The sequence below is a fragment of the Python bivittatus genome, unplaced genomic scaffold (assembly GCF_059951505.1).
Source record: "Python bivittatus isolate LINGU-HERP-01145 unplaced genomic scaffold, Pbiv_v1 ctg000020_np1212, whole genome shotgun sequence".
Taxonomy (NCBI): domain Eukaryota; kingdom Metazoa; phylum Chordata; class Lepidosauria; order Squamata; family Pythonidae; genus Python; species Python bivittatus.
In genome coordinates, this window is record NW_028277030.1 from 115,547,216 (window position 1) to 115,563,231 (window position 16,016).

The 16,016-nt window shown below is 37.0% G+C and overlaps 1 protein-coding gene across 1 annotated transcript in view; it reads left to right on the forward strand.

The window, feature by feature from the left end:
- The window catches only part of EML4 (EMAP like 4), a 180,891-nt gene continuing 164,875 nt past the window's right edge, over positions 1-16,016 (forward strand). Inside the window, exon 1 of the mRNA XM_088147466.1 lies at positions 1-343. Within this exon, the coding sequence (XP_088003592.1) occupies positions 319-343 (25 nt within the window). The 5' untranslated portion in view covers positions 1-318. The remainder of the gene's footprint in view (positions 344-16,016) is intronic.

A 16,016-nucleotide genomic window follows, 5' to 3' on the forward strand; every position in this document is an offset into this window, starting at 1 on the left:
AGCGGCTGGGGGAGGGGGCTAGAGAGTGGCAGCGGCTGCTGCTCTTGCGAGCGGTGGTCGGGGCGGGTGGGCGAGAGGAAAAAGCGGTCCTTCGCTGAGCTGCGCCGGGGGCGCGTGGAGCGGCAACAGCAGCGGCAAGGAGGAAGGGAGCGCGGGCGGCCAGCGCGGGCATCGCGTTGCTCCTGGCGCGGAGTGGGCAGCCACAGCCGCGGCGCGAGTGAATGAGCCGCCCCCCGCCCGCCACCTCTTCCTCCTGCCTTCTCAGACAGCGCCGGCGGCTCGGGCTCGAGCTCGGACGCTGACGCCGCGGCGCCCAAAATGGACGGTTTCGCCGGCAGTTTGGGTAAGTTGCGGCGCCTGGCAATGGCTCGGGGCGGCCGGGAGCCAAGCCGGTGGCGGCCGGTCGGGGCAGCGTTGCCATGAGTGTGTGTGTGCCTTAGCCCAGGCCAGCTCCGCTTCTTCCCCCGGATTCTTTGGCGCGGAGGGGCGGGCTGGGGACTTTTGGGCGACGCGAAAACGCCTCAGACTCCTCCTTGATCCTCAAGGTGAATGTTTTCGCGGTAAAGTGTAGCGGCGACGACCCCTTTCCCTGACCTTCCTACCTACAGGCTGTCTGGCGAAGTCTTTCGTCTGAAAAATGCGTGCCGGGGGGGCGGGGAGAAAATGAGATGTTGGTGAACGCTGAGAGAAAGGCATTGATGCATTTTTGGAAACGATCACAAATTGAAATGAGTGGGGTGACTTCAGGACATTAACTAAGATACCGTGGCATGGTATATAAATCTGGTCCGCACGAATTCAGTCCTGTTTCCCTGGAGGAAAGTACGCAAAATAATATATACATGGCTTTATCGTTCAATTGCTAACACTCTTTTCAAGGAGGAAAGCGGGCACTTTTTGTTCTGACCTCTCCAGCGGTGCTCATGGCGCTGATAAAATCATGAGTAGATGCATTAAAATCTATGGAGAGGAAGCTGATACCTTTGCTATCTTGACTGAAGTCTCTCTCTCCATGTGTGTTTGGGTTTTTTCTCTCTTGGGAGTTGCTGTACCAGCTTTTCTCCTCTAAATTTACTGCAAGGTTTGGTGGGTGTCTGTATACGTAACAGGAGATGATTGCATTGAAGTTATTGTAGGTGAACCTGTTATTTGCCCTTAGGCAATGAATCCCAAATAACATTTCTGCTTGCTTCCAGAGCACCTTCCTTTTTTTCTTCTCTCTTCCTTTTATGCCCAGATTACATGGGGGGGGGGGGGATAGGGGACAAAGGGGGAAAAAGGACATTTTTGCCCCCCCCCTTAAATTTCAGAAACAGTACAAAAAATCCTCCAATGAAATATTTTCTTTTATGGTAATGAATCCAATAAAACAAGTACTCATATTTGCTATATGTCCTTAAAATGTCTTTTATTATCATGTAATAGGAAGATTTTTATCTAAACTAGCAGAGTACTACTGTTCCTGTACTCAAATAGTGTGAGGAGGACAAACAGTGCAGTACAACTCTCATATGCAAGATATATTTCTGCTCATCCTGTGGTACTGTATTGCTATTTTCACCAAAGAAGGAATGAGGACTCAGTGCCTTGTTTGCTTGTGTGCTTTTCTATTGCTGACTTTTACTCTAGAGGCCGATGGATCAGCTCCACCTGGATTCTTGAGCTCTAGGTCTCAAAAGATGTTACACTGTTTTATTGCCTATTGATAGCTTCTTCTGACTTGTAATGTTTTTCTAACTTGTCAAACTGACAGAATTAAGATAATAGATTTTTTAAGGTTCTGCAGCTTATTCATTCCATTTGTACAAAAATTAACACATTTTAAAATAAAATGGTATTTTAAAATATGCCTAATTGGTAGGCATAATTATGTAATTGAATTACACTTAATAAATAGAACCAAACAATATTGGAAAGAGTAAATCAATTTGTATACGTTGCATTATGTTTTTTAAATAGCAAAATGAACGTAGGTCAGTAAAGAGTGGTATGAAAGTGAGCGTTGCATTTATTTCAATTTTCCAAAAATTTCTGGTTTTTTTCCCCTAAGAACAGAAAAAAATGTTTCTTTTGTAATGGCTTCAAAATTTCTGGAAATGTTACATCTTTGCACAAGATAGCTTCTTTAGCATTGCTTTGAGATATGATCCTGGTGTGGCCTGACCTTTCCTCTGTTGGATTGATGCCCTATAAAATAGGCTGCGTACGTGGACTTATGTTAGGTCTTGTGCTTATCTATTTGCAAGAAATGAGAGGAGAGGAGAAGAGAGGGAGAAATCCCTGAAAAAGGAAGTAATGAAAAGCTGCTCTCTCCCATGAGAGAATCTTCCCACCAGCGAACAACACTTACAGAAAAGCAAGGACGAGGACAATCATAAGTTTGACTGAATTTGCTTTGGTTTGTTGCAGCAATGGGCACATAGGGCTATGTGGCTTTAGGGGAGGTGAGTGGGTAATAAGAATGGAATAAGAAGGAAGTAGTTACTAAGAGGCCAGGGCCTGGTCCTAAGAACAGGTGGCAGTGGTGGTTCTAGCCAGTGGAGGGCAGGGAATGGAAACATGCGTACAATTAAGTTTATGTAAGTCAGGCCGTATATAATCTGGGAATCGTCAGTACAGTGCATATAATTAGTTTTGTGATCTCTAATTATACCTCTGAACTGTTTTGGAACATTTAAAAATGAACAGACTGGAGTTACAAAGCCACATTAATGTATAGGTTGTAGGTGGAAAATAATGGAGGATCTTAAGCCTGTTATTCAAGAATACTTAGGAGTGAAAGTGAGTGGAGTAATGTTACCATACATTTCTCCATTGCAATGACTTGAGTGGAACTGGAACCTGAGTGAAGAATTAGATCTAAGATTGGAGGTAGAATATATCTCTTTTTTCCTTGTAACTGATTTGAAAGTGGTTTGAAAAAAGCTTGATGCTTATTTCATTTAATCTCTTGCAACCAGAGTAGTAGGTTTTCTGTTTACAAATAGGAATCTATTTTTCTAAATGGGAATCCGTTCTTATGTCCTTTCCAGTTTTTTTTAATTGAAGCCTGACTATAGAGCAATACAGTTTTTTTTCCTTTACATCCTTGACTCCAGCAGACTGCTGATTGCCTTCAACTTTCACTTCCAAACATCTGTTTTGTATAGCAGTAAAGATAAGTTAAAATGCTCACGTAGGACTAATACCACAGTGGCATTAATGAAAAGCTGGTTCTATTGTTCTTGGGAAAATATTTTCTGCACAGTCTTGGAATGCTTAAGCAACACCTTGTTCATCTGTCCTTTCTGTCTTTTTTATCCATGCAATCATTTTAATTTTCATGGAGATGTATTTCATAAATCAACTTTTCATGTCAGCTTAAGTCTCAAATATAGTTTGATTTAGTTCATTCGGAAGGACACAAAGAATAGAAATTCATATTTTGCCATTGAGAATTCACAGATAACGCTGTCCAACTGTTGATCTTTAGTTACTTGGGTTGCAATTATACTAAAACTTGGCATTTAGTCCTGTTGGAATCAGAAACCTATGTAGTTGAATAATTCCAGGTTTTGCTAACTGCATGGAATTAATAGTATAATTTGATCAGTGTGTACTGTAAGTTCTCCCTGAAAAAAAATTATCATTGCAGATTAAAAAAAAAAAACTGAGGAGAAGCTAGGTTGTCATGATGATTTTTTACTGTAAGCTCGCACTTGTAGTTATAAGTGGTATGACCATGAAACAAATTTATACCATAAGTAAGATTTTGGCTTCTGCCCCATAACAGGTGTGGAATACAAATAACCATATTTCATTAAAAGTTGTTGCTATTGCATTTAGTGAAATTTGTTTTAATGTTTTAAGGTAGCAGACTTAGCAGAATACAGTATAAAACATTCCAATTTATTATATTTTTTTCTTTTTATCATTCATGGAATATTTTTATATGAGTTTGTGGAGTGAAATTAGAAAAGGGTTAAAGATTCAGTAGGTCAAAATCATTTGATGAATCAGTGGTTGGAAAACTGAGTCAGTGTCCCATTGTAGAACCAGTTGTCCCTTTCCAAATTTTCTAAACTATTTGTCTGTAATTGCTGTTTCAATAGCTGAAAAGTTAAATTACAAAGGTAAGGAATTTCATAAAAAATCACTATATTTACATGAAATCCTAATCCAGAAAGTGAAACCTGAACTAAGAATGTAGAAACAATGGTTAGGTTGCTTCTAATGAAGTGTAAGGTAGAATCCAGAAAAGTTCCTCTTCCCTATTGAAACCCCAAGCTCAGCCTTAAACACTCTCAGTGGGATCATGCAAACTATCTCTTTAATCTGCTGTACATTATTATCTTATGAAAGTAATAATACTGGCTTACCTAACTGGTGTTTTGAAAGGATTATATTTTATCAGTTGCATTTTTGCTTGTGTCATTTTTGAGCATATTTCCAGGCTTCAAAATAGTATAATTAAAAATCCTGTGTACTGGAAGATTTCCTACCTGTTCCCAGGGTTCTGTTTTGAGGCCTACAGGACATGTGGCCTCCCTGCTACATGTTGCTCTAGATGATATGAATTTGGATTCCATTTCTATGATTTGAGATTTAGCTTACTGTCTCTCTCATATTAGCACACAACCCCCCACCCCACTCCAATTTAATATGTTTATATAGCCTCTGTGGTGGTTCAGCGATTTGGAGTGTAACATATCACATTTACCTTTGTGATACCACAATTTAAGGTTGTACAAATCCTGAGCCGGTGCTTGAGGGGATAAATCACTGGATGTCAGATAACCCATTAATGCTTTCTTAAAGCAGACAGAGGGACTTCTGATTAGCAGAACACCAGACCAAAAGGTATGCTGTATAAGATAGTGTCTGTTGTGAAAATATAAGCTCAAAGTCAAGGGGAGACTGACTTCTTCCAGAAGGTGGCCAGTATAACTTTGCCTGCTTTAGGCTGTTGTGCTGGGTGTGTTTATTTTGGAGACTTTAGATGTAGTCGTGTACCTGATGCTAACGTCACGCTGAAGAAATATGCTTTGTTAGTGGCTTTCTTTGAAAAGTGCCTGGAAACTTTATAGGATCCAGGGATTTTTCAAAAGCAGTCATAAGCTCAGCATATTTCAAAAGCCTGACTAAAGCATGTGATTCATTGCACCTAACTTCATTGGATCTAAAATGTGATAGCCAGGGTGTTGACTGAAGTTTCCTATTTGGAATGTATGGCTCCCACCTATATTGACATTTGACTAGTTTTCCAACCAAATTTAAATCGTTTATTTTTTAAAAGCACTTGAAGTTTGGGCACAGGATATCTGAAAAGCTGCCTAGTTCTTCCTAGTACTATTTTGTATATTCCAACAGCTTCTGAAGTTTATCTTTGAATCTAATCAAAGGCTTTTCAGGAATTTTGTACTCTGTTTATAGAAATTCACATGACTGTCTCTTTAATTGCCAACTGGTCATATTTGTACAAAATAAAAAACAGGATATTTAAGAATTCTGGTTTATTCACATGGTAGACTAAGAGGGATTTGCCATCAAGAGAAAACTTAACCTTGTATTGAGGTAGTTATTCCTGTCCTACCACTCCCACTGTATGAAGAATTGGAAGCCAGCTTTAAATCCTGTGCCATTTAGCAGTGCCACAAAATAAGACCTCAGCACAGGTAATCTTTGGGTTATGACCACTCATTCATTGACCATTCAAAGTTATAGTGGTGCTGAACAAGGGGGCTTATGACTAGTTCTTGAAGTTGTGGCTGTCGTAGTATCCCTGTGGTCATGTGATTGCGATTCAGGTGTTTGGCAACTGGCTCGCACTTAGAACAGTTGCAGCATCCCACAGTCACGTGATGGCCATTTGCAACTTTCCCTGCCGACTTCCCATAAGCGAAGTCAATGGGAAAGCTGGCAGGAGGTCGCAAGTTGCTCCAGTAAGTTGCTCCCACCTGGCTGCACTCACACTGGGCTGTAGCACCCTCCTGGCTACACTTACATTGAGCTGCAGCACCCACCACCCACCTGCATTCACCCTCATGCCTGGCTGCACTTGTGCCATGTCACAGCACCCAGTCATGCCACTCTGAGGCTCCCCCTCACTGCAGCATGCCTTGCGTGCCTGCCCTCACTTGTGCTGGGCTGCAGCACCCACCTATCCTCACTTGCACTGCACTGCAGCACCCCCTCTGACCAGGGGCACTCATGCCAGGCTGCAATACCCCCCCCACCAGACTGCACTCGCACCCAGCTGTAGCACCCCCCTGCATTCCATAGCACTCACCTGCCTGCTGGCCTGCTTGTGAACTGCCTAAGGAAAGGCTTGTCCTGACTGGGACTTGCAATTTCTTGGCAGTTTTCCCATTGACTTTTGCTTGTTGGAAGCCAATAGGAAGTCACAAGTCGCAGTCGTGAGGTCCTCGCTTAACAACCCACAATTCTTGCTTAACAACAGCAACAGGGACTGCCAGGATTGCTGTCGCTAAGCTATGAGGTCACGTGACATCACGCTTTATGACTGCATCATTTAACAATGGAAATTCCAGTCTCAATTACCGTCATTAAGCGGGGACTACTTGCAGAGATACATTATGTCAGAGTACTATGTATGGGTGGTGTGAATTATGAGAAAAGATTTTCTAGAACATTGTCTTCTTTAACGAGATTGCAGCCACAATTTTTTAAGCTGGCTTTTGGTTGAGCTTTATAGTTCTGCTGGTTTTATCAGTTTTTTTTAATTATTGGGTTAATTTTGTACTACTTAAATTTTGTAAATGTATTGAGATTTGTCTTTTTTATTTGCAGCCTTAAATATTTCTGAGGAAAGGTAGGATATAACTGTTTTCAAATTAAATAATATAAAAGTATCATATAAGTAGTATTGTTAATAAATATGATTTTCTTCTAAAAAAAGAACTGTCCGAAGGAAGCAATTGGTAAATTATTATTTACCCAATTTACCTTTTTTAAGCCACAGTGCAGTTGTATTTTAAAATTTACATTTTTATGAGTTTTGTAATGCATTTCTCCAAACAACACATACAAAAGCACACATAAGAAGAAAATGTGCTAAAATAGGCATTTTAGTGAACTTTACAAATGTCACATTAAGAAAAATTGTTCACGATAATGTGTATATTAGGAAAGTATTATATGTACATGAAAATGTATGACTTTTCATAAGGATTTTTAAAATAGAAAAAGTAATGAACTAATTGTAACTGAAATTATAAATTGGTCCATAATTACATATGAACAAAATTCTGTTGATAAGAATTATTTAAGGAATTTATAAGGCCGGTCAACTTAATTTATAACTCTGAGATGCATATATCAGTAATAATGAAAAGCAAACAAAAATAATATAAAACCAAAATAACCAGCATAATCACACATATAAATATTTTAAATAGTTTGTTCCTGATCTGAAAAATATTTAACATCACAACATATTATTTATTTAAATTATCTTAAATGTGGGCCTCATTCTTTAAGTTTTAGAATGTTTGGCAGTTCAAGCATCTCCCAGAACCAAATTGGTGAACTATAATTAACAACATGCTATCGAACCTGGTGATCTGCCTGTTATTCTGTATTCTGTCAAATAATTTTTCCTGGACATTTTGAAACTTGTGATCAAAGAGGCACAGGAGATAAACTTATAATGCTCTATTTGTTTTTCTTAACTAAACATGGGTGACTCATGGAAAGATTACACTTACTATTTATGAGTATATTTCAGCATTGAGACTGATCACCATATCAAAGTGCATTAAATATTACATTCCTACTTTTCTAGATTGCCTAAAGAATACATGTGTATGTGTCTCTTTTGAAAATAAACTGGCAGGATACAATATGGTTGTTCAAGATGGTAAAACCTTGCTGTAACTTGCATCTTGAATGGACTTGATTGCATTACATGTGTGAAAATGTCTGCTATTTGCTATTGGCTTTAGTAATAACTAAAGCGCTTCTTAGCACAGTGGGAAACTTTGGTTTGAAGATGATTCAGATTCCTGAATGAATTTGATACGTTAGGTTAAGTAGCTTTAAATTGATTAAAAGATTTGATGGACTCAAACACTTTTATTGAATTTTCATCTTGACTTAGAATTTGGCTGATTAGCACATTCTAGTGCTTTTCACTGTAAAGGAAGTATGAGAGATCTTGAGTTGTGGTAGCAATTAAGGCAGAGCATTGTTCTGTGTGCTCATTTCTTAATGTTCTCTTAGCATCTCTTTTAAATGACCACATATTATAAAACATATAGTTTCTGTCAAAAAAGGTGCTTTAGAGATGCATATTATAAAATATATAGTTTCTGTCAAAAAAGGTGCTTTTAGAGATAAGGGTAAAAGATTTTGTAAATGCATATACAGTATTTCTCCAGCTTCTTTATCACCTATGCTGGTAGAAGTAGTAATTGCATTTCTCTGTGTTGTTCAGCACTGTTTCTATTTTCTTTTGGCTGCACCATAGTAGATGAGAGAGCATGGCATCTCATCAGTTTAGCTTTGTAATATCACGATGTAATCAGGAATCTAAATTGGAAGCTGAGCCATATTTCCTTTGTTCTTTCCGATGTTAGTTGATAATGAAGTACAGGTATATTGTTACCTTACATTGAGTGCTGAGATGAATAAACGCCCAAAAGGAATATCTTCTTAAGAACCAAATTTAAAGTTAATCTGGCTTAGTCTTGCAGAAAACAAAACAAAAAAAACCCAGACTCCCTTTACCCCAAATATTCTTGGTTGAAATCTAAAAGTGGCAGATATTTGTGTCTTCTTTTCTAAACGCATTACATTTAATTGGTAGTAGTATTTTTTATTTCATTTTTTTCTTTTTCTGAAGAATTTTTAAAATCCGTTTTAGACAAATGAAAACAAATAAGGACCAATGGAATTTTATCTAACTCTTTCCTTTATTGCTTGATTTATACTAGCATGGACTATTAGGTAATTAGTAGGATTGGAATTTGGTATATGCAAATAAGGAGTCTGATGTGGTCCTCTATGCAGATAATATGTTGGTTTTTATTGAGAAACTTGAGTACAAAAATTAACTAGTAGTTTTGGAAGGTTTTTTTTTTTTGTCTAAATCTGAATTTGGGTGCTACTAAACTGTAAACATCAGTTCTCTTGGCATAATTTTCCTGGTGTCCAGAAATGCTAACTTGGTTGAGAATATTTAGAGATATATATCATATGATTAAACTTTATTTTTAAAAAAATAGCAACAGATTTGAATAGCTGGGCTTCATTTAAACTGAGCATATGGGTTAAAACCAATACTTCAAAAATTAAAATTTGGCCATGGATAATCTATGCCATATGTCCTAAACGTAAAAACAAAAGAGCTAAAACAAAAACTAGAGAGCCAGTTTGGTGTAGTGGTTAAGGCACCAGGCTAAAAACTGGGAGACTGTGAGTTCTAGTCCCCCCATAGGCACAAAGCCAGTAGGGTGAGTGACCTTGGACAGTCACTCTCTCTCAGCCCTAGGAAGGAGCTGGCAAACCACTTCCGAAATCTTGCCAAGAAAACTGCGGGGGCTTGTCCGGGCAGTCACCAGGAGTCAACACTGACTCAGAGACACTAAAACAAAAACTAAAAGTAAAAATTAAGACTTTAATGTACTATTTGGAGACTTATCTGAGGAAATTCTCCCCACTCAGGAAGCTCTAGTTTTCAGAAGGAGGCTTTAATTTTCCAGATTTAACTTTATACTATGAAGTATATCTTCTTTCTCAGGATAATGAATGGAAGTTTTTGCCTACTTGAAATTTACCCTTGTGGGCTATCAGTATATTTGATACCCCTTATTAGTTGAACAGTGATAGGATGCAACTAACTTGGAATCTATTGTATTTCCCCTTCTACTGTATTATCTACTTTTATTTAATTTTACACTCAAAGATGAAAACAGACATTCCAGAGGGAGAAAAAAGAAGCACAAGAGAAAATATTTTTCTGTCTATAACTCTTGATTACCTACAATAGCTTTCTCCTTTCCTTTTCTCCCCCCTTTTCTCTAACATGTCTGTTTTAGTTTGCTATCTACTGGGACGGCATGGTGTGCAATAGCATGCCAGTTTTCTTTTTATCCTCATTAGCATGCTGAATTAACATTATGGAGGAATGCACTGTTGAAAATAAGAAGGCAGTCCTTTTGTTGAATAGAGTGAATATTAATTTTACTTTTCTGCAAGCTATTAATTTGGTTACAGTAGATAAATTAATATGTTTAGATGAGGTGTTGTTTTTCAAGGTGTTTCAGCACAAGTTTCATTTGCTGAAAAGTGCTGACTAACAATGTCTTAGCCCCCTCTGACCTTAGAAGATTTAACATGCTGTTTACAAAATAATAAATATATAGGAACTGTTTGTAATTGGTTAAGATTGCAAATTCTTCATTTACAGTATATGAGAAAGTTGACAAAGATATGAGCATGTGATTTAACAAAAAAAGCTTTTTACACAGTTGTCTCATAAATACTTCCTCCTCTCATTGTTATCTGAATGCCCAAAACATTATTGCAGATGGTGCCCGTATAGCCTAGGCAGAAATATCCTTCCCCAGATGGCTCTTGCAGTTTGAAATATTTGACACAACTGTCCTTTGAATTGGAACTTTCTAGTGGAACAGTGTAAGATAGAACAAATTTGTTTCCATAATTTCTGAAAAATTATGTTTGAAATTAGAAGCTATACAAGACTGTACATATGCCATGGGAAAATGCCAAAATGTAAATACATGAAATGTGCAGAGTCCACGCATTTATGTCACCAACAGATATTTTTAACTTTGGTCTTATGGATCAGTATTGGAAAACTGTACTTGGATATGAACAATCTAGGCTTTGTCCCATTTTCTCTGTGAAAATTTTGTGTAATCTTTGGGCTTACATCAGAATAATTCATTCATACATTTATGTATTTTTGTAAGTGTTGAATAGTGCTTCAAAATTTAATTGAATCTATTGTTATTAGGCAACCTTCGTGTTCAGTAGGTATTTTACTCTCTTCTTGAAAATTTGTATATTCTACCTTTCTAGAAGCCTTTTGTGGCTGACTTAGTGGTTGACATTTTATGTAAAAATAAGCTTGAATCACTGATTTGTTAAGTTACATTTGTATGAGGTATGTGCTGTTGCTCACAGCCCACATTCTTTCTCATTTTGTTATTTCTGAACAGAAAAAGCAAAACAGACATTGATAATTTGCATTGAATCTAATTCTGGGTAATTGCATTTGTCCTTCTTTAATACTGAAGTTTTGATTGGAACTGTTATCTACATTTATAGACACTTAGTGAATTTCACTGTGTTCCTTCCCACTCTAATAATTCTTGCTTAGCTACATGCAATAATCCTTCTATTGGTAAAATGTATTGTTCTGCCTTTTTCTTTTTTTCTTTTGTCATATGGGACTCCTTGGCATTAGATTATGAATAGTGGTATACATGATAACACACATGGCATTTCAAATATGGGGCACAAGTGTGTATTTTTAGTCTCTTTACTCCTTAACATATATAGATTATTTCTTGCACTTGTATTTAAAGGACAAACAGGGCTAAAATTAGATGCTTCATATTTGACATGCCACATCTATTTGGTTTAAATAGATACTGTAAAATTTCAGAAGAATGCTTATTTGGACACTCCTTAACTTTTATGAATGCTGATACTGATTTTTGTAGACAACTATTCCTGGTTAATCCATAATCCTGTTCAACTTTACTGGAGTTTTAAATCACAAAATGGCTCTCATAATATACAATTGGAATTTTTAGTTGACATTTTGACTTGATAAGGATTTACTATTTTTTTCCTATCCAGATCCAGAAATGATAACAAACTGCCATAACTTTTGTTTTGCAAGTAACTTTCAGGTGAATGGCTAATTGGGGAACATGTTATTGCTGATATACTGGTGATAGGATAATTTTCATCAGTGACATCTGATTTGCTCATGGCTCCCATCTTTTGCTAAGGAACAGGGAATATATTTAGGATTAAAGCTGGTCAAAGATTTCTTGCATCAGATGGGGGAATGAATTAGTCCTCTTTAATTTCTTGGAGTAGTCATTATTTCCACAGAACCTAAAAGAACTTTCTGCTTGCTCCACCTACTGTTTTTTTCTTTCTTTTTAAAGTATTGCCTACTATATTATTTTAACAATTTGGAATTGTATGAGCTTTTCTAGTGCATCCAACTAAATTGGCAGCTATTCAGCTATGTCCTGGGAAAACGGGAACTTGAAGGCCCATTTGATTGAAGAAACATTTTCAGAAGCATTAAGCACAAAAATATGATTGACCTTGAAGGGTGACTTCTTCAGTGAGTGCATGGGATTATAAGAAAGTGATTATTTATGTGATTATCAAATAGGTAGAATAGCTGGATTTCTACAAGGTAAGTGTCTTGTCATTTTCTTTATAAGCATTATTTTTTCATACTATCTGAGTCAGATGAGATTGCAGGTGCTAAACTAAGGTATCTTGTTGTGATGAGCTAATATATTATGGATTATAACATTCATGTGGTCCCTGATATCTGAGGATAAAGTACATTAAAAATTAAGTAAACAAACAAAACAAACATAGAAGTCAAAGCCTAGAAAAGATCTTAAGGCAATAAGCTTTGGATATGGAAGGCTCTAAAGGAAAGAGAGTTATAATTGCTTCCTGTTTTTCTTTAGCATGTTGAACGCAACGTAGCTACTCCAACAATAAACTCACTGCTACTTTAGTTTAATTAATCTTATATTCTTTTTATAACTCTATTAAGGAGATACTATAATGTATGTAATATAAAATATGCATCTTTGCCCATTTTTATAATGACATTTTCTAGTACCAAAATTCCAATTGAAAAGTGCTCATTAAAAAAAAAAAATTAGGAAGATTCAGGTTTTTACCAAATCCCTCTCATTTCCTTGCACAAATAAATATTCAGTGCTGCTGACAGTGCTATACAAGTAAAATAAGATGCTCTTATCACTCGGAACCTTGTATTTCAAATAACTTTAAATCTGCAATTACTTATTCCAACATTGAGATAAATATAGTTCCAAACAGGTCAAATATACATGGAATATATTTATTTAGTTAAATATATTAACTAAAGTTAATATAGGTATATTAATAAAGGTATAATAAATACCTTAATATAGGTATATTAATAAAGGTATAATAAATAAAGGTAAGCTATTTATTTGCACTTTTTAAAATTAGACTGCTAAAAGCTAATGTTTTGCATTTTGGTGCTAGTTGCAGTGGAGGGAAATTCCCTCCATCTCAAATAGAATGGTACAGGTAGTTCTTGCTTAATGACCCTTATTGGAAGTGGAAACTCTGCTGCTAAGTGAAGCAGTCGCTAAGTGGGAAATCACGTGACCACAACTGTGCTTTCTTGCTGGAAAGAGGCAAGACTACTCATTTTCCCACCTTTGGCTTTTGTTTGCCTCTCAACCACTCCCCCACCCTTTGGAATGCTTGAGTGCCTGCTTACTATCTTGTACACATCAAAAGCAGTGCAATCGCACTGGCAACCCAGGGCTAGGAGCTATGAATGCGCTATGCAAACAGCTTACTCTCTTGAAATCCCTTCCTCTCCAATCTCTCTGGTCTGCAAGTGGGAGGAGGAAAAAAGCAAGTGATTTCTGCAGGCAGTCTCCTTTGCCTGACCCTTTCTCGTGCCAGTGCAATCACATTGCTCTCAATGTGTAGAAGAGCAAACAGCTTACTCTCTTGAAATCTCTCTCTTTCCAATCTCTGCTCTGCGAGATGGGGGGAATGGTCAGGCAAAGGAGAGATTGCCTACAGAAATCGCTTGCTTTTTTTCTTTCCCTCCCTTGCAGAGCAGAGAGATTAGAAAGAGATTTCAAGAGAGTACAGGTACTCTGCAACTTATGACCATTTGTTTAATGACCGTTCAAAGTTAGGACAGCACTGAAAAAAGTGACTTAAACCAGTCCTTGCACTTATGACCATCGCAGTGTCCGCATGATCACATGATGAAAATTCAGGTGCTTGACAGCTGACACGTATTTACACTGGTTGCAGCATCCTGGGGTCATGTGATTGCCATTTGCAATCTTCCCAGGGGGCTTCTGACAAGCAAAGTCAATGGGGGAAGCTGGATTCACTTAATGACCACATGATTTGCTTAATGACTACAGTGATTTGCTTAATGACCCTGGCAAAAACAGTTGTAAAAATCAGGCATGACTTACTTAACAACCACATTGCTTAGCAATGGAAGTTCCAGTCCCAATTGTAGTTGTAAATTGAGGATTACCTGTACTGTAAACTGTTTGCATAGTGTGCCTGCGGCTCCCAGCCCTGAGCTGCTGGCCCAATCACATTGCTTTCGATGTGCAGAAGAGCAGACACCTTATTCTCTTGAAATCCCTCTCCAATCTTTCTGCTTTGCAAGTGGGGAAAGAAAGGAAAAAAACACAGGTCAGGCACAGGATAACACGTACTGATTGTAATGGTGATCACATGACTGAGGGACGCTGCGAAGATCATAAATGGTTGTAATTGGGCTGTAAAGTTATTTTTTCAGCACTGTTGTAACTTTGGATGGTCGCTGAACAAATGGTCGGTAAGCAAGGACTACCTCTATGGCTGTTGACCTGGCTGAAAAAAAAATCTACAAAAAGTTGGTGGAAGTGGGACAGACTGATTCTTTGCTGCATGGAGCTCCTGTCACCAATGGTCATGTGGCAAGTAAAATACGGCTAACGCATGTATTTTTCTGGGCGAAACGGATTTAGTTGCAAAACTAAAAATTGTTTTAAAAAGTCACTGTGTAGCATTTGATTTATTTGATAGAAAACTGTGTAAACAGATCCAAAATATAAAAATTATGTTTGTGGCTTACAATAAATTATAGCACAATATATATGTAAAAAAATGAAGTCTGAAACACAGTACTCCCTGTAACCCGAGTTACAAAGTTTTTATGTTAATGTGTGAATATATCTTCAATTTTTAAAGAAACATCTCTCTTCAAGTTGCTAATAGCAGATGTATACATGTATTTGAATGCAATTTAATTTGTTTAAAACTTTAACTTAATTTTCTTCACATTAATTCATATGTGTAATGTAACTACTTATCTTGTTTAGACTTGACGATACGTCTTATGTAAATAAGAATCTTTGTAGTTTCCACACCTTAAATTAATGTGTCTGCTTCAGGCTGTGAAGACACACCTTGCACTTTATAAAAGCTTTTCCTATTGCTTGTGGTGAAACTTTTGGGAAAGATTTTTTAATTGCCTGTAAGTTCATGACTGCTTTTAAGACCAGGACTACTTTTAAAGCTTTTGAATTTACAGAGATATAACTGAACAGTATAAATCGTTTCACAAAGACTGGGAAGCTTAGTGAGTTTATTGGGAATAAAATATGAGATCAGATTTTGATGTTTCCTACAATAGGAGACATGTGTTCATCATTATATTGTCCCTATTATGACTTTAGGTTATGATATTGTGATTATGACACTGCAATTAAAGAAATTGGTAAACAAAAGAATGAGTGTGATTTTATTTTTTTGCATTATACAATAATTCATTAATATTTCATGTAAAATGCTTCAAGTTTTCTGTTTTTCCCATGCTCTAGCTAGAAGGATAGCTTGTAATTATTATGAATAATATGCAAACTTGTTAATGAAATTTATTTAATATGGTCTGTATAAGAGTGCCATCAGTGATTGTTATTTTTTTTCTTAATGATATGACTTTTCAGTTGAGATTTTGGTATGTGTGTGCCAGAAAGAGTTGATACTGAAGCTGAAAGTTGAGATTGAACTTGGTTGTTTTATTTCTTTTGTCTTTAGTGGTGATTAGTTTCTTGGAACATTTTGAAATGAGATTTACATGGTGGGCATTAAACTACTAAGTGTGTTCTATTTGATCTGAAGGAGCTGCATGGATGTGTAAAGATTAACTAATAATGGAAGTTGATGCAATCTTTTTTCTATTGCGTGTGAGCAATGCTTTCTGCTGC